Source organism: Gavialis gangeticus, unplaced genomic scaffold (assembly GCF_001723915.1).
Source record: "Gavialis gangeticus isolate Ggan-Ray unplaced genomic scaffold, GavGan_comp1, whole genome shotgun sequence".
Lineage (NCBI taxonomy): Eukaryota > Metazoa > Chordata > Crocodylia > Gavialidae > Gavialis > Gavialis gangeticus.
The window spans coordinates 18,818,421-18,844,479 of NW_017728997.1; the positions used below are offsets into that span (position 1 = coordinate 18,818,421).

The window sequence follows — 26,059 nt, forward strand, 5'->3', positions numbered from 1 at the left end:
GGGCCCCCCCCCCCCCCCCCCCCCCCCCAACTTACCTGAGCTTCCCATGTGGGGGCAGCTACTTGCTCCCAGCCCAAAAAACCAGGATGGGGCTTCTGGCTGGGGGGCGGGGCCAGCTGTTTTGGGAGTCTGCTGGGCTTCCCCTGGGTCCTACTGCCCTTGGTTCCTGTCATTTTTTTCCAGGAACCAAGGGCAGAGAAATATTCATTTTCTACCTTTTTTAGGGGCCCCGCGAGCTGGATAGAATGGCCTCATGGGCCATATTTTGCCCACCTCTGCTCTAAGCACAGGACCTTTAGATTATTCCCTGGATCTAGCACACATATTGAGCGTGATGCACACAAGGTTTTGCTTCCAGTTTGTAGGGGAGAGGTACCAGTTTCAAAACAAGTCTCTACTAAAAAGGCTTAAGAAAGGCAGAGGGTTAAAAAGACCCCACACTAACTACTGGTTGATAGCCACCGACTCTAGTCCCACCACGGCAGGTCTCCACGTTCAGTCTTTGGAAGAACACACCACAGTTGGCTTTTGCAAGAGAAGCATATGTCTTGGGCAGACATGCGGCATCATCCCAGTCTGATGGCCACAAGCCACTGTGGGGAAGACAAAGACTGCCTCCAAGGGCTGAGCAAATACCAGATCTTAACACAAGTTGGGAGAGAGAGTGGAAGTGCTGTACAATAAACTGCAGGCCAAGGTCTTCTAGGGCCCCTGTCCTGGTGAAGGGTGCCCAGTACCAGCAGCTCCAGGGGAAGATGTAAAAAAACCTCCCTTAGTCCTACTGCCAGGCACAGCTTCTCAGGCCCGTACAGCATGCCCCTGACCACGCGCTGTGACCACAGATGTACACAGGCAGTACATGCCAGCAATCCTGCCCAGGCCTCTTTAAAACAAATAGTTCAGAACAGAGCGCTTGGGCAAATTGCTTATCATTTTCCTTCCACAATCACTTGCACTTGTCATCACTCAAGTCCGCCTGTCATCACAGAGCCCAGTCCTCTTACACCATCAAGCCCTTCAGCAAGCCTCTGCCCTTCTGCCGTCTTGATTAACTTACATAATTATGTCTCATCTGCAGGTCTGCCATCTCATTACCAACATGCGAGGAACAAATCTGCTAGCCACTACCAGCCCTTGAATGGATGGATCTCTGGCAGATGCTTGTTAACCTCTGCCCGACTGAAAACTGACCGTTTGTACCCAAGTCCATCTTTAGAGCACCTTACCTTGCCCTGCAATTCTTTTTGAACTCACCTTGCTCTTAATCAAGATTTTGACTTCACCAGATTCTACGATGTAAAAGCTGTCTGCTTTATCACCCTGTGAGGACAAGAGGGAAACAGCAAATTAGTCACCAGCCTATTATAAGAGGCAGAAATTATATTCAGCTCTTCACTCTAAACTGGGCTTTGGTTTGAGTACGATCACAGGTAAAAATTTTTGCAATATGTAGCATAGAAGTTGGTCTAAAATGGGCTACAGCAGTATCTGAGGATAGAGGAACACTAATAATACCAGCCTGGCTTAAAGGAAGAAAGATTAAACTAGTGAAGTTTAGGAAAAACACCGCAAGGAAGTCGAACAGGAAGGTTTTTAGAAGTACCTCCAGACAGAGAGAAAGGCAAGAATAGAGAAGCTCTATAAGCACAAGAATGCAGGGCAGGTACAGGAAGGTATCAGAAGAGCCAGCATGACAAGCAGCTAATTATGTTCAGCTTTCAGCAACAGCCTTGTGGAGGAAGCAGTCTAATCATCTATGATGGCATATGGGAAGGCAAAGGGTAAATGAAAATAAAGCATCTGACAAAATTACGTGTCTGCCTGCAGAGCCCAAGGAAACAGCCATTAACTAGCAAAACTAGCACAGGCTCAGATCTCTGGAAACAACTTTCAACAAAACATCTGGAATCTGCAGAGGTTCCTAATGCCTGGAAAATACTATACATGGTAGCCAAAGCCAATGGCAAGAATGAACCACCAGCAAATTAGCCTGATACATTCTGGACAAGACACACCAAGAGAATCCAAAATACAAACTAATGTTTGGTTTTTTTGTTTGTTTGGGAGGGGAGGGGAGGTGGGGAGGCAAGGTGCCTAAAAACTGCAGATTTCTTAAAACTAAGCCATGCCAGCCAACCACATGGTGCCATCAGCAATGAGAAGACAGGGAGCAGGATTGTAATATTCAATATGAATGCATGGTTTAATGTAATGTGGAGTGCTTTATTAATATTATTAATGAGATGTAAATGCATTCAACTAGGGAAAGGAATAAAAGATCAGCTGGTGCCCAGATACCTGCACAGCAAACAGATGCAAGAAACATTATGGACTGGCCCCAGACAATCAGCTAAATGAACCTGCAGTGCAAGCAGGATGGGGGAAAACAGGTCTGGATATACATATGCACCTGATTAACTGATCTTCACAGTACTCTGGGGGTCACCCTCAGGTTATGGAATGAACTACCCAAATCTCGCCAAGGCATAAGCCCTTAACGAAGATTGTTTGTGCTTAGAAACTTGTGAAAGTTTAATCTCCTGATGATCTCCTGTGCTGTGCAAGGCCTTCCCAGCACACGCAGCTGTGTGTTGGTCTGAGCATGAAAACGGTAAATGGTTTGTTTCAGGGCAATGCGGAGGAGGAAGCAGAACAGAACCCAGATCTGCAAAGTGAGCGGGGGCAGGGGGAGTAGCCAGATCATCAAAGAGACAAAGGAAACAGGGTCTGGAAGAGACAGAGAGACCAGCTGGACAAGGAAAGTGGGAGTCAGTAAGGCAAGGAGAGGCTAGGATGAACAGACTAGGACTGGCAAGGTAAGGAGAAAGGAAGGGGGACAGGGAGATGGGGCTGGGCAAGGAGGGGGTCAGCTTTGAGAAACAAACAGAAAAAACTGTCCACTAGAGCACAGCCCCATCCAGGCAAGGAACAGTCCTCAGTCCCCAGTGTCTCCCCTTCCTCTGCTGTCAGCAACTAGCTATGACACACTGGCAAAGCATCTCAGCCCACACGATGCCACTGCTGCTATCACTTTCTGCCAGATCTAGGGGCACTGGTCTGTGCAGTGGATCCAACAGAGGCTGGTAAAGGCTCCCATGGTGTCTTTATGCCACGACAGCACCAGCCTTTTGAACAGTTATGTGCGACAGATGCATAAAGTACCAAAGACTTTGTGTAGCCAGGTATTCAAACACTGCAAAGCACCAGAATTCAGGCTGCACTGAGAACGTGAGCACAACGCTCTCCACACACACCCTGAGGCATTTGTAAGGACATGATCACAGAGCACCTTTGCCAAAGGACCTTGGCACCATGCAGTGCACAGGCTGGACCTGTGGATGAGCCAGAAATATTTAGTGAGCAAAGTCTGGCCAGCAGGGCCATGTGCTGCAGAAGCCAGAAGCCACATGCTGAACAAGGGGCAGCAGGAAGAGGAAGCATGGCTTCCTGGTGAAGGCAGGTGCTGCCCTGGGGAACTGTTCTCCATCTCTGGACAGGCTTTAGGTGATACTAATTAGCAGAGACACCCATCACAGGTAGTTGAACTAATACAAGCTCTTTGTTTGCTGGCACACCTGGGGCCTGGATTGGAGAAGTGCTGTGCAGTGCACTGAAGCCAACAGGAGCTGTGCTCTGAACACCACATAGTTTAAAAGTCAGGTTCTAGACGTCTCACTGGACAGCTGCAATTGCATGCTTGTGACCATGTTACTTAGTGTCCCCATTCCTCATCTGAAAACGGGGCTAATACATAGTCATCTCACGAGTGTTGTGAAAATAAACCCATTCACATTAGCCAGGCACTAAGGCCCATAAAAATCCATAGGGAAATGAATCCTTCTGTCCTCTGAACAGGGTCTGAACAGCAGGTAGGAAATATGGAACAACAAGGAGAAAACAACATATTGAGCAGCTGCTCATTAAGGAAGCTGCAGCGTCCTGCCCGTGGGGGGAAAGGAGGCAGTGCTCCTCTGGAAAGAATACGATGCCATTAATGACTGTCTCATATTGCAGGTGCACAAAGGGTTGAATTCAGGTTGTGTGCGCAAGCATGTTTCTGACATGCTCATTTTAGAGTATCTGACTGTGCAACTGGAATAGTGCTCTTGTAACTGTTCTCTACGTGCGCATGGCATGTAGATGGGAATACAGAAATTATGGAGAATCAGACGGAAAGTAACTAGCCAAGAAGCAGGGGAACAGGGAAGAGGGAGAAAAGGAGACAACTACAACCTAAAAATACATTCCAGAGTGAAAGAAGGGAAGTGGGCTTAGGAAGATAGCACAGCAAGGAGCAACAGCCCAAGGCCAACTGCGAAGCCTCTGCGACAGAGTCAAAAGATAGACCATGCCTAGACGTGATACCACTCCTCTGCCCTACCGGAGGCAGACGCCTCTCTAAGCAGTGTCCTGGGAAATCCCAAACCATTGACAGCAGGCTAGATAACCCAGGAGACCCAGCCTACAAACATCCCCGAGGAGGCTAGGCTTTTAGTCATGGGTGAAGGAGGGGTCAGCGAGTCAACCCGAATGTTCTCACGTTTCATGATGGCTGGAATACCAGACCTGCCAGGAACGTTATCAGGCACTAAGCTGAATGCACTGTGAAAGTGTAGAAAATATCAATTCAGACCACAAATTCCACTGGCAACATTTAAAAGGATAAATCCGTGATTTGTTGAGATTAAAAATAAGATGTATGACTGGACTGCTAACTCCTCACGTTCCCAGATCTGACACTCAGGTCTCTGTTTCTGACTTTAATTCCAAGATTAAATGTAGCTTGGAATTAAAGTCAGGCGGGGGGTTCACACTCCAAATACCTGAGAAATGATGCGCTCTCCATCTTGATAAATCTTTTCCCCTATCACATCAGCTATCTTCATACGCTCTGAAACCTACAAGAGAAAAAACATTAGACTCCATTCAGCCCGCAAGCACCCACTGCAGCACAGGTCCATTTAGATTCAGAAGCCAGTCACTTCCCTACCAAACAAGCGTTCGCAGGCAAGTCTACAAGTTAACAGTGAAAAGGCTTGTGTTTGGGTAGTGACAAATAGGCACGCTACAACGGATGCTTTGCCATATGGTAGCACAGCTCTCAAGAACAGCATGCACACCAGGGAAGGACAGCTTCTGAGTTGCAGCCTAAACTTTTTTATTGAATCCTTTTGATTTTCCCCCCACAAGATGAAATCAGCAAGCTTCCGCTCCACTTACGACCAGAAAAAGAACGTGAACAAAAATGTTGCATAACTGCAGCAAAATACCGTAAATTGACCTGACCTCCTAATTTGATGTTAAACTAGCTTCTTGTCAAAAACTAGTCTAAACAAAAAGCCAAAAACCAAACTGAAGCAAAAACAAAAAGAGAAACACCTTACAAGCACTGCATTATCATGCTGAAAAGAAATTTTAATAGACATGCTGGAACCAGTGCCAAGAACATAAATGGATGCTCACAGCCATCTCCCCCAAAAGACTTTACCTCCAATGATTTAAGAAGGGGCACGGACTCAATAAATAATTCATATGTCTTCCTCTTCTTTGCATTGTTTTTCAATATAATCCTTCTAAATGTCACTCGATCCTGCAAGAGAGAGCAGAGTTAAATTTCCTCAGGCCAAAACAGCCGTTGTTTAAGAGATCTGCAAAGCCAGAAGGCTGCAAGTATTAGTCAGTGTGTTTGAAGGGTCTATTGTTAAAATAGGGCCTCTATCAAATCATCACTGCCGACTGCTTCTACAAAAACAAGTGCTGCGGTGTTGACTTGAAACAGTAAGGATGACAAAACCCCCAAGTGATCTTCCCCAGATAAGTTTTGGCAATCCCAGTTTTATTCTGTCTGGCATTGGTTTTCAGTACATTTTCCATCTCAGCCTCCCACGCACCATGTAAAGGAGTCACGATCTCTTTTGTTTCCTCCATTAGGAACGGGGACTTGGATCCCTTAACATGATGGCTTCCTAACAGCTGCAAGCATGACTGTACTTGGCTTTTCACTTCCTGGGACCAAGAGCTTCGCAGGGTTCAGAAAGGGACCAAACACTAATACCCTGGTTTCACAGCAAATATTAAGAGTAAACAGTCTGGAAGATGTAAAGCCTGCCTCTTACTCTGGGGGCTTAAGGGAAAAACCTTTCCCTAGGGACAAGCCACTCCATAGCTGCCAAGCATCCACTTGTGTCATCTTCTTAAGAGTCTCTCTCCAGTAGGTCCCAGCTTCTGCTGGAGCAAGACAGTGGGCCAGATGGGCCCCGGTCCCATTCGCTACGGCTGTTCTACCCTCCTCATCCTCCCGTCCAGCACAGCACAGCCACTAGGTGGCAGCACTTGACCAAACCAAAGCTTCCCAGGCACCAGAGCCAACTCTCCTGTTTTATTATCTGCACTATCACAAGTATTGAAATGCTAAAAATTTCCTCTCAGCAACCTGAGGGAAGGGTTCTGTACTGCCACCTGCAATCGAGGTTCAATCACTGGAGCCAGCTGTAAAGAGAGTATGTTCAGCCCAAGGACAGGGTGATTTGGGCACTTACCATCTATTCCATGTCCCAGCAGGGAGCCATGGCCCTGGTTAGGATCAGCACTGGGTCCTATCAAGAGCAAGACTTGAAGGAGTTGCAATAGAAAAGGTATAACAAGTACTTGTAAGAACGCAGAAGGAACTGTGGGAAGGAGAAGAGTAGGAGACAGATCAAGGAAAGACGCGGGTTCACGTAGCCCAAAAATAATTCAGATAAACAACTGGGGGCCTGTGGCCCATCTCCATGGCCAGGACCACCTGGCATTTCCTGGAAACATCACAGTTGAAATCTCTGTTGAAGAGGGATTTGACAGATACAAGAGGGGGGGCTTTGGTTACATCCAAGCTGGGGAGAGGGGCAAAGTCCATGAGTAAGAGACTGCCTAGAGGAAAGTGAACAAATTAACAACCGAGCTAGTACCAGAGGATCAGAGAAGGGGTGACAGGATACAAACATGGACAAAGACATGGGGCTCCAGCCTGCATTCAGTGTAGGATACAGGGGAAGACAGCAGCAGGACTGAAGAGAGAAGTCTCATGACTGAACCCCCAGGAATGATCTCAGTGCAGCATTCTGCATGACTGCACTTGGCTGGATGGTTTAGTCGGCGATGATCCTGCCCTGAGCAGGGGAACAGACAAGACAACCTTATCAGGTCCCTTCCAGCCCAACTTCCAAGATCCACAAAAAGTAAAGTGAGCCAGCAGAAGGGAGGATTTTCAGTAACAAGAAAGATAAGGAACTGGTTAACCATTTTAGTGCTGTCAGAAGCAGCAGCAAGATTTGGGCATTGTCTCAGAGATGGTAGTCAATGTTGAAGGATGGTGGTAAATCACAGAGAACGGACTGGAGAAGGAAAATGAGCTCAGTCTTGGTTGAAGGAGTGCAAGGGAAATAGGGGCCATCAATAAAGAAGGACAGACAAGAAACCCCTTGGATGAAAAGAGAAAAGGAAATGGGAAAGCAATAGCAAGTTGTACTGATTTTTCTCTGAAATAGCTGATTAGATCTTGTGTGGAGACATAGGGGAATCCTATAAAGACACCTGAAGTTGGGAATGAAGGTATGAGAACCAGCAAGGGAAGAGCAGTACTGTTCAACTAGGCAGATGACAGAAAAGCCTGCAGTGGAGGAAATGTGCTTGGGTCATGAAGCTCTCCTCAGAGGCTTTCCATAGCACAGAAGCAGAGAACATGGATATTGGGAGCAAGTGCTCTTCAGTACCGTGCAAGAGATCCAGATCCCTTTACTGCACATGCTGCCAGCACAGGCAAGGTGCTCGAGAGACTCACTTTGCAGGGACGTGGCCCAGTGAAGCAAGAAGCCAAGAAAGAGCAGGCAAAGACCCAGTGGGAAAGTAGCCATAGCTGTGGCCAGGCAAGCCCACGTTCACTACCACGGTCCAGCAACGTTTCATTCACTGCACCTGAGCTAAGTGAGCAAGTTTAACCCCCAAACGGCAGAAAACAAAACAATTCCTTTAATCAGAAAGGAAGGTAACCCAAAGAGTCATGGCATTCCCATCGCATGACTGAGCTCTACCTGCAGGCGGCTTCCTTTGTATTATTCCTGTGTGAAGGAAATGAATGAGAGTCTAACACTGCTCCCAGGGTAATGACCAGAATCTGCCCTTTTCTTTATGAGCTGTAAGCAGAGGGAAGTCCACCTTCTCCTCAGGCACAGAGATTGCACAAACAGGCTGCGCATGGCAGTGTCCCGGTCAAAAAATCAAGGTCATAGTGCAAGCAGTTTTTAGCGATAGCTGCTGCGGGACCAAGCATACAGTGTATGTACAGTACTACAGACTCCACAGCCCCTGTGGGCAGTTTATTATGTGAACAACAGCAAATGAGTAACAAAGCATCAGGAAGGGGAACTTCCCCAAGTACCAGAGGGAAGAGGGCTAATAAAGAAACTCAGAGCAACAACACTGTCAACAAGCTAGGAAAACAGGAACATCTAAACAGCTGTGCTCACCTGGGGAGCTCTTCCAAAATAACATGGACAGGAGACCAGAAATATCTGAGAAGTATATTTATCCCTGGAAGCTGGTACCTCCCCTGACAGCCTCTTGGAGGGGCAGGAGTTTTATTCAGCAAGGCCACTCAGATGGCACAAAACATGTGCCTAAGTTACCCACGCCCTACCCCTCTGCAGAATGAAAGAGCTGGTCAAACACCAAAAGCTTTAGACTTCAATATCTGCAAAGTAATAAAACACATTGCACTCATACACCTGGAGAGAGTTTATCGACAAATAGTTTTAGGGAAGTGGTAAAACGCATTTGCACACTGGACCTCTTCTGCCAGCAGGTAGAGATAACAAACCATGATAAAAGCTGTTAGCACAAGGATATACGCTAGGAAAAGTACCTGCTGGTGCACATTCAACACTGCAGAGAGCAAGTTCCCATACTTACCAGCCCCCAAAGAGATCCTTCGGTTGTGGCAACGATGGTAGCAGCTCTAGGAGTGTTGTACATCAAGGCCAATTCCCCAAAACTGCCGTGATTATCATAACGGCCGACACAGCGACTCTGGTTATCTCTTGTTACAAAAATATCATACAATCCCCTGGAAAGACAGAAGACATCCTCCATTAGGCCAACTCAGAGCACTACTAGTAAAATCATTTTCACATACGCTTGGCTCTAAGAAGTGAATGTTTTTGCAATGAAAACAAACTTGGTGGCTTTCCTCTCTCACCGGTGCTCAAAAAGCCAAGCTTGGCTGAGTTCTGCCATTACCTGACTGTAAGTCACATTTTTGTAAGAGATGCCTCAAAGCTCTTCTCGTTTTAATTCCTGGAGGCCTGCCCTTGCCAGACAGAGTTAGGATCCTTTGCTTTCCTCTGCCTTTGTTGCAACTTCAGCAGACATCAGGTGCACAGGAGAGACTAGTTGCAGCTAGTTCTGAAGTTTGACGTGCCTGGCTCTTCACACAGTATTTTATCAATCTGCATTTAGGAGTGGGGCAGGCCATGGGGTGTGTACCTAGCTACCATGTGCCAACTAGATGATGGGACAATATCTCAGTTTTGTTGTGGAGGGCTGATGGGTGGACACAAGTTTTCTCCAAAATTCCTCCACTGTCTGATGGCAGGATTTCTGTCCATCTCCAAAAACCCATCTTACCTGTTTTACTCATGGGCCAGTGACATGTAAGAGGCAAAGTGGATGGTTGTAACAGTCCTACTGCCAACGTATCTCCATTTATCATACGTCCTTAGACTTGCTCAGGGCAGACCATCTACTACTTTGCATTTTCAGTGGGATAGCAAATAACTTGTTCAAGGGGATAATCACTTTCCCATCTGATTTTTGGATGAAGCCTTCCAACAAGTATTTTCTAACCCACTCCTTCCCTCCAAATGCATGTTGTTTTAAAGACATAATGCTGCTACTTTAGGACTCTGATCAGACTTAAGCAGGCAGGAAATGGCTAGGTGATAGACCCTCCTGGTCCAGTCCCTCCCATGCTCCTTATGGAAAAAGGCACACGGGACAGCTCCGCCTGTACACCTGTTTCCACGAGGAGCAGCAGGTGTGGGGCTGTTTTATCTGGAGGCAGCAGAACTCAGCTGTGAAGCATTGAGGTCAACTGAGGCAGCACCAACAGTGCTCCTCAGCCAGAGGTACCACCACATTCAAGTGTTGGAGTGGTGCCCTGACTCTGACACAGCTGACAGCCACTGCTCTACAGACAGACAGAGGAACACTTAACTAACCATGACTGACTCCCATTATAAAAAAAAAAAAAAAAAAAGAAAGAAACCCTACAGTGACAGGGAACCACCTGCCCAGGGGCCTCACTCCTCTTAATAATGACTGGTGCAGCAGTGCATAAGTGCCAAAAAGAAGGGGCTTCACTGCACAAGAGAGACCCAGTGTCACAGACCTTGTAATCTAATTAGACAGAACAGACAGGACAAGGAAACAAAGAAAAAATGTGATGGCTGCAAACAGGCTACCTTCAAAATTTGGGGCACTGATTTGGGGAAGCAGGGATCTGCTAACAGAGCTCAGGCAGGGAGAAGAGGCTGCAAGGTACAGAGTGAAGCTGATGAAGAACTGCCTCACAGGGCAGAGTCTGGCTCAGGCTGTCAGAAGTTCAGGGAAGGACTAGAGGTCACCAGCTTTGGCTCCAACCAGCTGGAGTCTCTAGCCAGCATAAACGACAACCCGAAAGAAATGTAAAATCTTAAGGAACTGCTATGAAATTGTTTAAAATCTATAGGATGATGCTATTACCCGAGGACATCCCATAATTACAGGATGAGTCAGCATTTGTAGCTGAAAGAAGGTCTTGTTTCCAGCCACTTCTTTATTGCTTTCCCCAAAATGATTCATATTAACAATGTTCCTTCTCAGGGTTAGCGATCCGTGAACGATCCTGGCTGGGAGTGCGCGGGTATCTCAGTGTGCCCACCCCGCCCCACACCTGCAGCAGCCTGTGGCCACGTTGAGGCAGGTGGCGAGCAGCCAGATGCAGGGGAGCGTTGGCAACCCCTTCCTATGGCACTGGGCATCCCCCCCGTCCGGCGCCCAGGGGCCATGGCCCCCTACCGCTCCCCCCACCTGGTCAGTATGCCGCTGTGTGCACGGCATTAAAAAGTTATTGCGCAGCATGATTTTTTTATTGTGCGTGGCTGTGCACGCACACAGCTTAGAGGGAACGCTGCTTATTAACACCACAATTCTCCAGGGAAGTAAATTTGCATTCATCACCACTTTGTAGAAGTCAATGGGTGTTCACTGGAACTGTCATTCAAAAGTGCATCTAAGAGGAGATACCAACATACCAGAGCTGCCTATTAACCTTTGTAATTAAAAGTATAAAAGGCTGGGCAATACACATAAATGACAGAAAACAAACCTTCATGGCAAAACCTACTAATTTGCAAGAGAATCTGTAAAAGGATTTGCTTGGTGCTAATGAAAAGGCACAACAGCACTTTAAAATAGCTACAAGTATAAACCTGTATCTTTATCTAAACAAGTATAAAGATCATGCAGGCAAGAGGCTTTGGAGACTTTAATAAACCAATGAATCAAAACTAAACAAGGAAAATGGAGCCATGTGAGTGAGTCATTACACATTTCCTGTTATTTTCAGGGTAACTGAAATGTAACAAAGAAGTACATGTTGTAGATGTTCCTCCCCAGGGAATTTGTACAAGCCTATGGCCAGGCCTCCTACCGTTCAATGACATAGAAGTTGTCTCCATCATCCCCTTGGTCAATCACGTGTTCCTGAGGTTTCACCTTTCTCTCAAACATGGCATCGAGAACCTGAGACAGCTGCTCCTGCAAAGGGAACAAAAACACCTCCTCTTGTAGCATGACACACTAGGAAAATTCTGGTGGGTTTGATTTGTTCTGGTTGGTGAATATGAATATTTAAGTTATTCATAATACTCTGGCACTACATAGCTTCCCATTTTATGTTACTGAGATTCTCACTAAGTGAATACTGATATCAGACTGAAGCCAAGTGTATGTTAAATTCTGCAAACACAAGTGATTGCATTTCTTAAAAATCTTATTCAATTCAAAACCTAACTGGGCTTAATCTACAGCTCAAGTTTCAATGCGTAAGCACGACTACGTGGATTAACTTTAGTCCACTAACAAATGATTTTCCCAAATTTCAACCCACACTTAGGAACCCCAAGTTTGACATTTAAACCACAAGTTTCCAAAATGCATTTTAGGAGTATGCGTGCGCGCGTGCACATACACACACACACACACACTCTGCAGTGTCTCTGCTGCTTGACACAGTATAAGTATTTTTACTGCCCACTTTTATAATGTGACTAATTACAACAGCATCTGCAGGCACCACTATGTAAGGAGTACTGTCTGCCTTTTCAGTAGAAATCTCTTCTTTTTTCATCCTTAAAAACTCTTCTGGTATTTAAATAGAGCAGTTGGCCTCCTGGAAGCTGTTTATTTTAACCACATATTTAAAGGATGTGTTACATTACAGAAGCCAGGAGATGTGAACAGTGAGGCTATAAATTAAAAGAGAGTAGGTTTTGGGGGGAGGGGGGGTGTTAGTGGGGGTCAGTGAAAAGGTGGAGACTTATTTAAATAAACAAAATGCTGAAGTTCAACTGTCAACAAAATGACTCATAGATTCATAAATGCTTGGGTTGGAAGGGACCTCAATGGATCATTGAGTCCGACCCCCTGCCCATGGCAGGAAAAAGAGTTGTGGTCATGTGACCCCAGCCAGGTGCTTCTCCAGTCTCCTTGAATACCCCCAGGGTAGGGGAGAGCACCACCTCCCTTGGAAGCCCATTCCAGATTCTGGAGGCCCTAACTGTGAAGAAGTTCTTTCTGATGTCCAACCTAAATCTACTCTCTATCAGCTTGTGGCTGCTGTTCCTGGTTATACAAAGGGGTGCCCTGGTAAACAGAGCATCTCCTATTCCCTCCAGCCCGCCAGTGAGTTTGTATACTGCCACAAGACGACAGAGCACTGCTGTATATTACAGCGTACACTATAAACCGCTACCAGAGTTTGAACACCGAGTATTGTGCATGCTCAGCAGCTCCATTTAAAATGAATTAGCACCACAGCAGATGCAATTCTCAACACAACTGTAAGGTTGTACAAATTCCCAGCACAGCACCTTTTTGCAAGACCCTTCCCAGAAGAAGCTTTTCTATTTACTTCTCCTATATCACAGGACACAGTGCTATAAAGTCTTCAGCTGGTGAAGGCGCTCAGATCTGCAGCATCAAGTTCAGCAAGAAGTCTAGGCTGATTTTCCTCCAAACTCCTGTGACGCTCACAAGTGATCCAAAGGACACTGACTGCTTCATCCTCAATTACAACTGCTCTGACAGCTAATTCACACCTGTCAGAAAAACTGGCATGCCAGGGATACATTCATTGAGCCCAGTCACTCAGCAGAAATCACTGAGGTTAAACAAGGGATGAATCTGACCACCAGGTCTGTTCCGGTCACGCACACACATTTACTCAGAGGCTGTAGTTTGCGTATTGACACAAGTCAGTAAAACACTTATACGTCTCGCAGCCATCCTGGCAAAGGGCAGGAGGGAGCCTGAGTGCAGAACTACTCTTGACAGCTTCGCCAGGCTTCTTACTCACCTCAGCCGTTCTTGCTGCGGACACTGCCTCCGATGCTGCACACAAGTGGTAGCCGTGCATGGTGTTATCACTCTCCTCAGACCTTTTCAGTTAAGCAGCAGGAGCCATACTCCATTTAGATAGCTCCTGCCCAGATGTGCACCCCTGCTACCACAATCCCCTCAGTCTCCACACTGCACTGTGCTAGAGCCGGAGCCCTAGTAACAACCATACTTCAATTGGCCCAAGGTTTTCCATTACAGGCCTCTCTCCAGATCCTTAAAAATCTTTCTACTTAAGAGATAAATGTTCGTCAAGTCTTCTGTTCTTTTAATAATAAAAAAATAATAATAATCAAGCTCAATCTGGTAAGAGATCTTTCTACTGTCCAGTGACTTGCCTAACAGTTATCAAATTTCTCCTGTGTAAGATATTTTGCACTGACTGTGTACTGTACTTGGCTTCAGTGTCTTAGATTTGTTTAAAGGTATATTTGGTTTTCATAGTATAGCGCGAGAGGTTAACAAAGCCAAGAACCCCAGCACGCTCAAAGAACCTTGTCTGGAAGGATTCCAGCAGGGAAGAGCCTTTTGACAGACTCCTCAGAAGTACTGGACTTAAAGCTTTCCAACCCCCTTGGGAAGGAAGTCCACTCTCTGCTCAGGTTGATTTTCCAGTTCCTACTGAGTGGTCATTATTTTCTTTCTATAAAACTGGGCTTTAAGTTTGGGCCTTCAAGTGCTTGGAGATAACAGAGGTTCTTCCTAGCCATCCTTTATAAAAACACCTCTTTCTCCTCTGCAGTTTCTTCTTGACTATTTCAACACGATAAACCGCAGTAAACAGAATTCTGAAGCAACTGCCTGGTTCTATTATTATTTTAATCTTGTCCACGGTTAAACCCTCTTTATTTAGGAAGCTACAGGAAGAGATTCAGAGTGGCTTGCCTTCTTACCACACAACTCCAGTTCCTGCAGTATTCCTCTTCTGAGAGTAATTTAGATGACTAATAACTACACAAAGTAAACTACTACTGTAGTCAGTTAGCATTTATAGCCATTTTACCTGATCTAGGTTTTTGAAGAGAAGGATATCTTTACATGCTTCCTGAAGTCTGCATCTCTGCTCATCAGTTTTTGGATGAACTACCTGCAAAACAAAATTGTCACAACATTAAAATCTGGTATTTTCTGAAGGACAGAGCCAGTTACTTGAGAGAATTTATAACTTCTTTAAACTCTGGAGTTCTCCATTCTTCCCCACTTCTGAGTAGTTTAGTCCCCTTCTGGCAGCTGTAGCACAAAGCTTGCCCAGCACACTAAGGCAGAGAAACAGTGGCAGCAAAGGGACAAAACCCCAGCCAGAATCTGTGAGAGGAACCATGCGCTCTCAGGTGAGAATATGTTCAAGGGGGAGGAGGAGGAGTCAGGACAATCCCCATCTTTGGGGAGTGGACTGCATAACCACTAACAACAAAACATTGTAATGCTTTCTTGACTTAAAAATAAACCTTATACACAAGTAGGTTTTAAATACATTGTAGAGAAAAGCAGCCAAGACAGTAAGAAATGCAAGGAACAAAAAAAGAAGGTATCTGGACAAAAACAACTTAGACAGCCTTGCAGGCGCTTGTTATACAAAGGCACATATTTGCTACACCGAAGGTCAGTTGGACAGATTTGGACATTAAGCAGCATGTAAAAGGATGTTAACGAAGTGGAAGAAGGGTGGAATAGTCCATCAGTTAAAAATCTATAAAGACTAGAATGAGCAAACCTGGAAAACTTGATTTAAAAGTAAATGCAGTTCTTAAGTTGTAGAAGTAGTCTAGGGAATCAATTAACGCACTCTTGAAAAACACCTTTGATTTTCCTCTATGTAGACTAGGAAACAGACATTTTCCTCTCTATTTTTCAATGTTTTATAAAAGATATACAAAGAATCTTTTCACTTAGAAACTGAACTGGTTTCAGGTTTTCACTACAGGAAACTTATGGAAGTCTGAGGCCAATATGGCAACTAAGCTTTATACCAGAGATCCTTAAAGAAAACACTGATCCTGTGAATCAGGCCACAGGATTTCCTCTTATAAAATTGGCTTCTAAGAAATGCAGCTACACTCTCTGGACTGACTCCTACAAACTGCCTGCATCTAAAAACCACGGTGGTGGTTACAGGCTCAAGAACAGTTCAACAAACATTTCTCCTACAAGTGGCAGGTACCGTCTTCCCAGGCCAAACTATTTTGACAAGACAGGCAGTGGAAAAACTTGTGAGGAATTTTAGGCATCTATGAAAGAACAGCTGAACTAAAGCCTACCAGGTCTTCACACTAGCCCAACGCTGCAGAAATTGTCCAAACAAGGGCTATTTGAGCAGATAATTAAGAAAGACAAATATCCAAGTTCACTGAGATGCGAGGTCTTGTTACAACTTTAATGTAAATATTGGGACAACAAAGGATTTTTGAAGTTATAATGCCCTTGTGACTGGAGACCTAATACTTCAGAATCACACTGCTTCACCAGTAATCATTTCACTCTGCAAGTTCACAGAGCTAAATGAAAACGAGAGAGGACAGATGATGCAGTGCCTATCAACGTGCACACCAACACGGCAGATGTGATCTACTCGCTCTTACCCGCGGTTCTGTATCTTCCTCTTCTTCATCTGGATTGAAAGCTTCAGCACAAACTTAACAGGAAGGAGAAAAAGAGAAATTGTTACCCAAATGCTATTTCACAAGAGTGCAAGACAAACTGTATCACAATTACTTCCGTCTGTTAGCAGCCCCATAGTACACTTTTGCTCGTTCAGTGATTGTATTTCCTGGAGAGCGATGCCAAGGACTGGAACTGGGTTTATTCTCCTAATAAGTGCAATATGGACACAGTCCAAAAACCAAGGTGAGAAGCACGTCAGAGCAAGAGTGCCTAAAAGATACCGGTTTTAAAACTCCACATCCCCCCCAGCCACCTCCCCTGGTCCCCTACCCTTATAATGTCCCAGGGTGCGCACACACATTGCGATTCTGCTATTTCTTGCAACCAGATTTTTAGTGATCCTTTGGAACGACCTAACCACAAGCCTTTCCTTCCCCTAGATATTAAAGGAAACCGTCTTACATCCCCAAGGCCTTGTTCATCCACAATACAATACGAGAGAAACAGAACTACACAGAAGGTCGTTCACGAGCCTCACGCAAACAGAAACATAACCAATAATGAATGGCCTCAGTTCTGGGCTGATTGATGTTGATTGCTTGGAATGAAGATGGAGATGTGGCTCACGGGTGACAGAAAAGTAAGCAGATGAAGCTGAAAAGGGGAACTGATTTGCAGAAGAGATCCGGTACTCAGTGATCTAATTCCTTGCTTTTCTGGTCTACACTGGGGGGACATGGAATTCATCTGCCTTACATCAGGTATTTTGGTGTGGAAAGTTCCCAGTTTCTCAATATTTATCACTGCAGACTATTCCGATGGATAAGCATTAATCCCTGCACAGCCTCTTGCTTCACATGTCCCCTTGCCTTCTGGTCCTAGAAAGGGCTGCATTCCCTCCATGTCCCCTGTACAGCCCCGTTTTCCCTGGGGCAAAGCCGTCTCTCCTGGACTCACCAGCACAGAATCTGGCACTGCCCATGAAGGATCCAAAAAGAAACATGGCTCGTTTGACACCGTGCCACCTTTTGGAAATGCACATTGTTCATTTTATGCATGTGCACAGACTGCCTAGTAGAGAGAGATTTTAAAGTTTTAAAAGCCAGCAGTCAGCTTAATTTTATTCCATTATATGGCTAAAAGCATAGAAATCGACTGATGCTTATAAACACCCAGTAAATACTTATACCAGCACATACTAGATGCCAATCATTAAAGTCCAAGCCCAAGAGTAAAATGAGATTGAAATAGTGCGACGGAAAAGGACACTGTAAGCAACGAGCACTTACGGCATGTATAACACGCCACTACGGCTCCCAGCCAAATACTTTTAACTAAGCCGGTTAGTACTGAGATAGGCATGACCTAAGAGGCAAAGGGACTGGTTGGCGTCCAGAACGTCAAAACCATTTCAATTCATTTCAAGTGCTTCAGCATAAACTTTTCCTATATCAAAGACCCATAGCTAAGATAATCTAGTGCACTAGGACCATATTTGGAAAAGTAAAATCAACCATCTTCCCATTCCTATAACAAAAAACAAGAGACTTTAAGATGTCTTTCATTAGCCTAAGGACTTTGACAATCCTTACATTTCTGGGTGGATTCTGGTTCCTCTCGCACCGACTAGATGCAGATATTCAGAGGCAAGGCAAGAAGCCAACTTTGTTCTCACCAAGCCTTGCTTTTGCTTTAATAAAGATGATTTGGCATCTGAACCTGTACGCCACTTAAATCACACAAGGAAACAAACAGGCACTTTCACTTGTACTTTTTTCTCTATCCTGCCAAAGGTTTGGCAGAATGCCTAGCTCCCTTCAGCGACATCTGACAAGTGAATGAACTTGGGAAGGTATTTCAAAAACAAAACAAAAACAGATTAAAAACCCCTGCAAAAACCCCAAAACCTGGCATTCAGCAACCTGGGAACAGAGAGAAGCACAGAGTACTGACCACTGATCTAGTCATTACCCTTTCGTAAGGGTTATAACAATCCACCCTCGCTCATGCAAGATGCCCGTGTGTGTTCCATAAGTGTAGGCATCAAGTCACTCTGCTAGGAGTGAAGTTTGAATTCCTCATCTCTGGGAATGAACACTGGAATATAATTCAAACTAGTAATTTATCACATTGCGTCAAAAAGCCCAATAATAAGTCATTAACTAATCAAATAATATCAACTGCTCATCAACTAATACATCAGTTTATTTTCCCTCTTCTATCTGATCTAACGCACCTTGTTTTACAAAATGTCACCACTTCCTTCACAAATCATTTTGGGTAGACATCAGATCTTCAGTTCTGATAAAAGGAGCTCGGGTGCACATTCCGCTACCTGCACTTCATCATCTTCTGCCTCTGGCTTTAACCTTTGACCTGTGTATTTCAGTACACTTACACTGGCAAGTAATGGAACTGTCCCGTTATCCTGCCCCTCAGTCGCACTCTGCCCACACGTCCCTGCTTGGCACTCGTATAGGGTCACACCTTACAATTCTGCAGCCTGCCCTGTCCGCTAAGGACTCAGCAAGCCAGGAGCACTGAAGCCCTGCCTTAGGATACGGGCAGCAGCACCAGCAGCAGACAAAGCTAGAGACAATCTTCTGGCTCCAGCAGTTTGCTGGGGGTGGGAATGTATGTGGAGAAGAAGGAAACGGAGAATGTCAGCCAGGAATCTGTCAAGTCCTCTCGAAACTTCCTTGATGAGCTTTTGCAAGTGTAATTGCTCCCTGCATAATCCTTTGTTCTGTGAAGCGTGCACTGTGCAATGAGCAAAGTCCTTGTGCTCTGCAAGTTCAAAATGCAAATGTAAATTCAGTCTTCCTGCAATTCCCCAGGATCCACCTGGGAAGCTGGGGCTTCAGTGTTCCTCTTCAAAACCACTGAATGCGAGGCTGAGGTTGTGGCAGAATTTCTGGGCTTCCACAAAGTGTTTGGTTCTGTGTTTAAGTGTGACGCTTTGAGGTGCAGAACTTCCTACAGCAGCAATGGCTATAACAGCAGAGAAGCTTTTGTCTTTTCCCTGGCTGTGTTGTTATCTGGCCAGGTAGCAAGGACTGACTTTATCATATTTTTTTCCCCACACGCTGGGTGAAATCTTCAGTAACCTGAACAGAGACACAGACTCAACCAGAACAACTGCACCTGCAGGGATCCTCTGGAAACAAAGCCACACAAGAAGACAGAGGGGAAAATCCACCTGGGGGACTGCATCTAAGAAAAGGGAGTCCCCCAGTCTTTGGTTAACTGGCTCACCTGGGGCTCCGTTCAAGGCAGTGCTCTTTTCTATACGAAAAGCTTGCAGCTTTGTTAACATAAGCCTTGCTTCTGGATCACTTGCTGACTTTTGCAATCCCTATCAAAGAAAAGCAGGTTTGTGCCCCCAAAAAAGGGGACCACTGAAATGCCGCTGTAAGGCCAGGAACAGATTTTTCAATAATTGTGGGCAAGTTTTAGTAACAAATAAGGCCATTAAAGAAGTCTTACTTGCAATATCAAGCTTACTATTCTGCTGTTCCACTTTCAGGGCGAAAGTTTTGTTCAAATGGACAAGGACAAAAGAACCCGAGCACGTGACTGTTCTGCACCTGTGAGATGACACTGAAGGCTGCAAAAACAATGAGCTAGCCATTGTTCGAATAAAACGGCTCATGAGATGGACTGTCTGCTAAGCTTTCAGACTCTGGACACTGCATCTTGGGAAGTGCACCCTGAGGTACAAGGCCACCTGTGGTCCCTGGGAAACAGTCCAGGGCGACAGAGCTGCAGGAACCCATGCTTCGCACTCACCAAGGACGACCTGATCACAGCATGCCACTGCCAGCTCTCGCTTACCCCACGGCCATCACAGGCCTGGGCCCCAAGATGATCCCCTTCCCGTGGCTTCAGGCATCACTGTCTAGGCATCCCACTCAAGTCCTGAACGACGTGCAACAGATCCAGACTGCAGATTAAGTGGGTACCAGCAAAGCCACCTGCCAAACGTTAACTGAGCTATCTACAGCACACGTGCGCGTGCACATGTGTGTGTGCACATGTAGACAGACAGACGTGTACACATGTGCGCACACTCTGAAATGAACCTTTTAACAGTAACAATGTACTGGTCCACATCCATCTTCATTACACAAATTCAGAATACACTGCTCAAATATTCCAATTATTTACACTAAGGCTTGCTCTAAAATTCTTTTAACTTCCAGTATGCAGTATAGTCTCTATAATACCTTACCGCATGAGTCTCCCAGTGTCTTTTAATATGTCAAGATGTTATAATAAAACAAAAAAAGATTAACTACAGATTCAATTCAAAAGAAGGGTTAAGTTTACTAGAGTCTCTAAATACATTAAGTTTCCCTTAGGGCAGGGGCAGGCAATTATTTTGGGCGGAGGGCCACTTACTGAGTTTCAGCAAGCTATCGAGGGCTGCATGACAGGCAGCCCAGGGCAGATGCATATTCATTTTTTTAAATTTTTTAGGGGCCCCACAGGCTGGATAGAATGGCCTGGCGGGCCGCATTTGGCGCCCGGGCCGTATTTTGCCCACCCCTACCTTAGGGTCAAATGAAGAATGAGGGAAGTACAAGGAATGAAACAAATTAATGAACAGAGAATTTTCACCAGAATTTGATATATTTACAAAGAAAAATCATTACTTAAAATCATTTTTGATAGAACTACGCTAATAACCAAAAAGCAGCTACCTGAAACTAGTACGCTGCATTCCCACCTTGATATTTCAGCCATCCTCAGTCTTAAAGATTTATATAAATCTATTATACACAGATAGTTATGATGCAGCTGACAAGCAGCTTGCCTGAATTCATCAAGAGGCCTCACTGTGAATTGTGCCTGTCTCAGTTCAAAACATATTTAAAATTATTCTTCTATTCAAAAGTTCATTGCTTTAAAAACAAACAAACAAAAAATCTATTAAATATTTGCACAGGCTCAGACCCAGAATTTTCCTTTATCCTGTGCAGGATATCTGCTCTTCTGTAGTTCCCTTTGGGATAATGGGCCAAGGAGATGACACCCAAAGATCAAACAAGCAGTTGCTCTCTGCAAATATCTGCAAACTTAACAAAACTTTCCTTGAGGAGTTCACGTTTCTCTAGCAGAATGCAGATTTACAGGCACAACTACAAATCAATACCTTTGTGTATCTAATTTAGCCTGCATCTAATGTGATTATTAAGCAACTTGATTTTCCCTGCAAGAGAAGCCATGTGCCAGAGAATGAACAATCCATGTGGCACTCGCTATCCTTTCCCAGTTCACAATACTGGAAAGAAACGCCAATTCGGTGTGGAGGCCTGAGGTCTACACGATGCTAAACATGTACATGCATAGGAAAATTTTGCTTTTGGCCAAACTATTATTTTGACTCTGGAATACTGCAGCCAAGTGCACGGCCTCAGGACAAGAAAGGCTACACGCTTTCCTGGAGCATGCACTTACACCGAACACAAGCCATGCTCGTGTAGTACGCAGGGTGCTACCAGCCCTAAAATAACCGACTCCTACCATTTTGAAGGCTTCTTAAAGTAAGTGCCAGGGCCTCTATTAAAAGCCCTGAACGCAAGGGGAGACAACAGGGATCCCGACCATTTCCCAGACTTCTATATAGCAGCCCTCTGACAGCCGCTTTCCTTCACAGTTTCTAGTGCTCTTATGACATAGCTCACCATACACAAACACATTACAGAGCAAACACGGGACCAAAGCTACTATCATGCAAGAGGCACACAGATAGCCACACTTTGTTATAAAGTAAGCAACAGACCAAAAACTGGGACCCCTGTTATGCTACACAGCTAAGAGCATAATTTATATGATTAACATTTAAGTGCAGTGCACAGTAATTGGAAAGCAGCTACTCCCAAATTATGTGGTATTTTTCATCTTCAAAGCTACTTGCAGCACCGTCAGTAAGCCCTAAAGCCCTGTGAGAGGTTTCCCCATGTGACAGACAAGGAGACCAAGACAAAAAAAGACCAAGCGATTTCCCCAAGGTCACCTAGGGACTAAAGCAGGATTAAAATGATGCTTCCGACTCTGTTCAGTCCTTAGTAGCTAGCTCTGAATATCCACTTAAGACACTAATTGATGTGGATGTCATAGTAGCAGAGAACTTGGCCCAGAGAAGTTACTCAGGACTGATGAAAAAGAATGCAACTTTGTAGAAAAAAAATCAGATACTTCTGATATGGTCAAAACCAAGATGTTTCCTATTACAGTCAATATATTTTAACAGTAGCTCAGGGTTGCTACTGCCTTTTTAAAGTGATGTTTAAACAACAAGAGAAGAATGCTCAAAATTGTGCCAGCGTAACCTACAGCTACTCGCTGGGCGCAAGCGTGTTGTGTGTTCAGATACACGCATGACTCGCTGCAAGCTTCCCTTCTCCCAGACCCAGGAAGCAGAAAAGTGGAAGGTAAACACACTGCTGATCCTGGTCCAAGCACTCCAACGTGGGGCAGCTTCCGAAGAGAGCCTTACTGATGAGATAGTCATCCATAAAAAAGGTCTGCTGGAACATATGACGCTGCTGCCATTTCAGAGCACCCAGCTCTACAGCGTAAAGCAAAAAACTCACTTTTTATGATCTGCACTGTTTTATCCTGCTTCATAACAATTCAAAAATACTAGAAGACTTGAGTGATGCAAATTAGACTAGCAACTGGGCACCAAAAATGTCAATGTCCCTGATAAAAATAAGTGATATTTTACCCTGGCTACAAATAGCAGTGGAAAATGTTTCTTTTTACATTTAGCCTTTTTGGTTCAGTGCCTCAAGACATAAGGTTCCCAGAAATGACTCAATAAAGCTGAGCTTCCAATGTCGGCGTGCTTTTACACACAGATTTTAACTGCAAGGAGTTGACAGCAAAAATAATCTAGCATTAGCAACCAGAGTACTTTCCCATCTATTAAACAGGAGCTTCTCTTTCAGTTCCCAAACTGAGTATTCCCTGTGCCTTTCCACCAGCATTGCTGAACAGGAATCACAAACTGATCCAAAAAAGGTATGTATTACTTGGAAGGAGACCCTGGACCTTAGGAAAAATCCAGACAAGGCTTTCACAGTAAGGAAGATGTCAAAGAAAACACAGCAGACATTCAGTTTGAAAATTACCTGCATCTTTCTGTCATCTATCATGACAGCAGCTTGAAGGATGTCTTCATAAACTAAATGAAGCACTGTTTTGGAAATATCAGGTACGGGAGCTTTAAGAAATGTCCTCCTAAGTAGATCTGGCTTCATATCTCTTTAAATACATCTAAAACTGGATTTTCCCTAATCGGATAACTCTTGTCTCCATCCGTGGTGAGCCATGAGCACCACAAAACCAGCAGAACTGACACGTGAAGGAGGTGACAAGCACACAGAGCTGTCGGCACCACATCCCACCTGCAAAATGGAGCAGCTGCTATGGAGGCTGCTCCATCACTGACACTGCAGGAGCAGTGACAGAGTAACACTGATGCTGCTCTCTGGTAGCAGAGACTGCTGCAAAATCCAATCACTGCAAATCCCTCTACTTTATTAATGAGTCTAACTTCTCAAATAACCGATCCGTCATTCAAAGATGCATCCAACCCCCTAAGATGTACATCAAGATAAGTTTTTATCATTCGTCAGCAGTGCTCCCTTAATCCAAGTCAAAGCCCACAACAGTTGCACGTTCTGTTCTTCCTTTCAGTCTCAGACAATTTCTTTGTATTTCCACAGACAACTGACTTTTCAATGTGAAGCTCAGGAAGGCAATTTCATTTCCTAAGGGATGCGTGGCTGGACTAGTATGAGTTAAAAACAGAGAAAGGGTTGAGACATTATGCATTTTATTTACAACTTACTCTGTACTTAACTGATTTAAAAAACCTGATCTTTCAAAAGCAATGACTGCTCATTGTTGTCCCATCTCAGAATATCAGCATTGGGTCAGATCTGCATTCACGCTGAAACCAGTAAGATCTTCCACCAACCACATATCAATTTGCCTTAAGAAGGGCAAGGCTTGCTCAACCAAATCATTAAAAAGCACTTCCACATCCTGCCTGCCACCCTGGCCCCAGGGCCCCACTTCTCCAATGGGGGTCCTACGAGAACATGCCCACATACCTGGATTGCTTGCACTCTGCTGGGCAGGAGACAGAGATGACCTTGAGATCTGAACTCAGACTTAGATGTTAACTTTTAAAAATGTAACATAAATCCACAGATACTCTAGCAAGCAAAGCGACAAGCTGAGGACCTGCTGGTGCAGAGGAAAGTGAAGTAGCATTTGACTTCCCAGAGGGCAAGGCATGGGGGAGTGTGCTGTTATTACCCACAGTAAGACTGAAGAAGAGTGCAGGCTGGTGCAGAGGGAAGGGTGCAGAAGTCCCAAAGCTGCCATCGAGACCGACTATTTCAAAGGACTACACTTTGTAGAGGAAGAGGAAGGCTGACCACTGAAGGGTCAATCAGCAAATACCCAGAGAGCTTACCTCTCTGCTGCTCAGAAGGGTGCATTTAGGTTTCTGAAGAGACACCTGGTATTTTTCAGATATTTTTAAATTTTATTTTTAATTTTTAAAATTGTTTGAAAAGTTAACCTGCTTCAAATTTCCAAATTTACTATGATATATTCAACATTAAATAAAAATACGCTGCAATGAGGTCGAAGAGGGGGAGGGGTTAAAGAGTTTTCTGCATTTAAAAGAGGAAGGAAAGAAGATGCCTTTGATTTAAGATCAATTTAAACTTCATAACCACATCAGCGTCATGTCCTGTATCAAGGGTTTCTCTATCTTGTCAGCCTTTTCTTATGGCAGATGTTTGGATTTTTACATCTTCCCAAGCGGCAATAACTTCACTTTCTGCTGCACAGAACAGCTTTGGACAAGGTCCCTTCCAGCTTACAATTTATGAATAAAGTTCTTTGTTTTCAAGTTATCTAGCAAACGTAGAGAACATTTTCTTCATTTGGACTTGTACATTCAAACTTGAGAAAACTGGGAGCTGAAAAACCAGGGAAGTTCGTCTTCCTCTTCCAACCTGTGACTAACAATCAGCTCTGAGGAGGAAACACACACATTCAAAAGACCTGAAGGATGTGGGGCCACGTTTCAAAAAGTATTAGGGACCCAGAGATGCAGACAGCAAGCAGGCACATAATGGGAGGCAGGCCCTAACCAGCACACACACTCTGGAGAAATCCCAGCTTTAAATCTGCATTTCCCTTTTAATGCCTACATACAGGGCGACCCATAACACCCTGCCACTTCATTAACTCCAGTCACTGAAAGCAACATTTCTGATGGCTTTTTTAAACAGCCATCACATTTAAAGATATGTTTAACTAAACATTTTTTACAGAATTTCAGTTTCCAACCAAATACAACTTGCACAAACAAGTGAAAAAGTTTCTAGTACATGAGAAACACATCACTCATTTTCTTAATATAAAGTGTAAGATAACACATTATACTGTATTAAAATATAAAACTGCTTAATGATTGTGGAGAGTCTTATTATCTAATAAGAAATAAAGAAGTTAGTTCAAAGACTATTTGCCTGCAAATCAACAAGAGTTTAATGGTGGAACCTTCAATAAGAGTGCATACTTCTTTAAAACATAGCTAAAAATTACAGATTCAAAACAAAATGAAAATCAAGTATTTAACTGAATTTTTGCTAATGTAAACATTGTTCAAATTAGTAAAAGAAATCAAATGTGATTTAAAGCAATCCATCCTGGCACTTTTTGTCCCCGTGGT

The 26,059-nt window shown here is 44.5% G+C and overlaps 1 protein-coding gene across 1 annotated transcript in view; it reads right to left on the reverse strand.

The window, feature by feature from the left end:
• The window catches only part of PRKAR2A (protein kinase cAMP-dependent type II regulatory subunit alpha), a 97,528-nt gene that overhangs the window by 15,207 nt on the left and 56,262 nt on the right, over positions 1–26,059 (reverse strand). The window contains exons 3-9 of the mRNA XM_019504873.1: positions 16,272–16,324; positions 14,696–14,779; positions 11,726–11,832; positions 8,947–9,100; positions 5,489–5,590; positions 4,824–4,898; positions 1,255–1,320 (exon numbers count right to left, since the gene is read on the reverse strand). Coding sequence (XP_019360418.1) covers positions 1,255–1,320; positions 4,824–4,898; positions 5,489–5,590; positions 8,947–9,100; positions 11,726–11,832; positions 14,696–14,779; positions 16,272–16,324 — 641 coding nt within the window. The remainder of the gene's footprint in view (positions 1–1,254; positions 1,321–4,823; positions 4,899–5,488; positions 5,591–8,946; positions 9,101–11,725; positions 11,833–14,695; positions 14,780–16,271; positions 16,325–26,059) is intronic.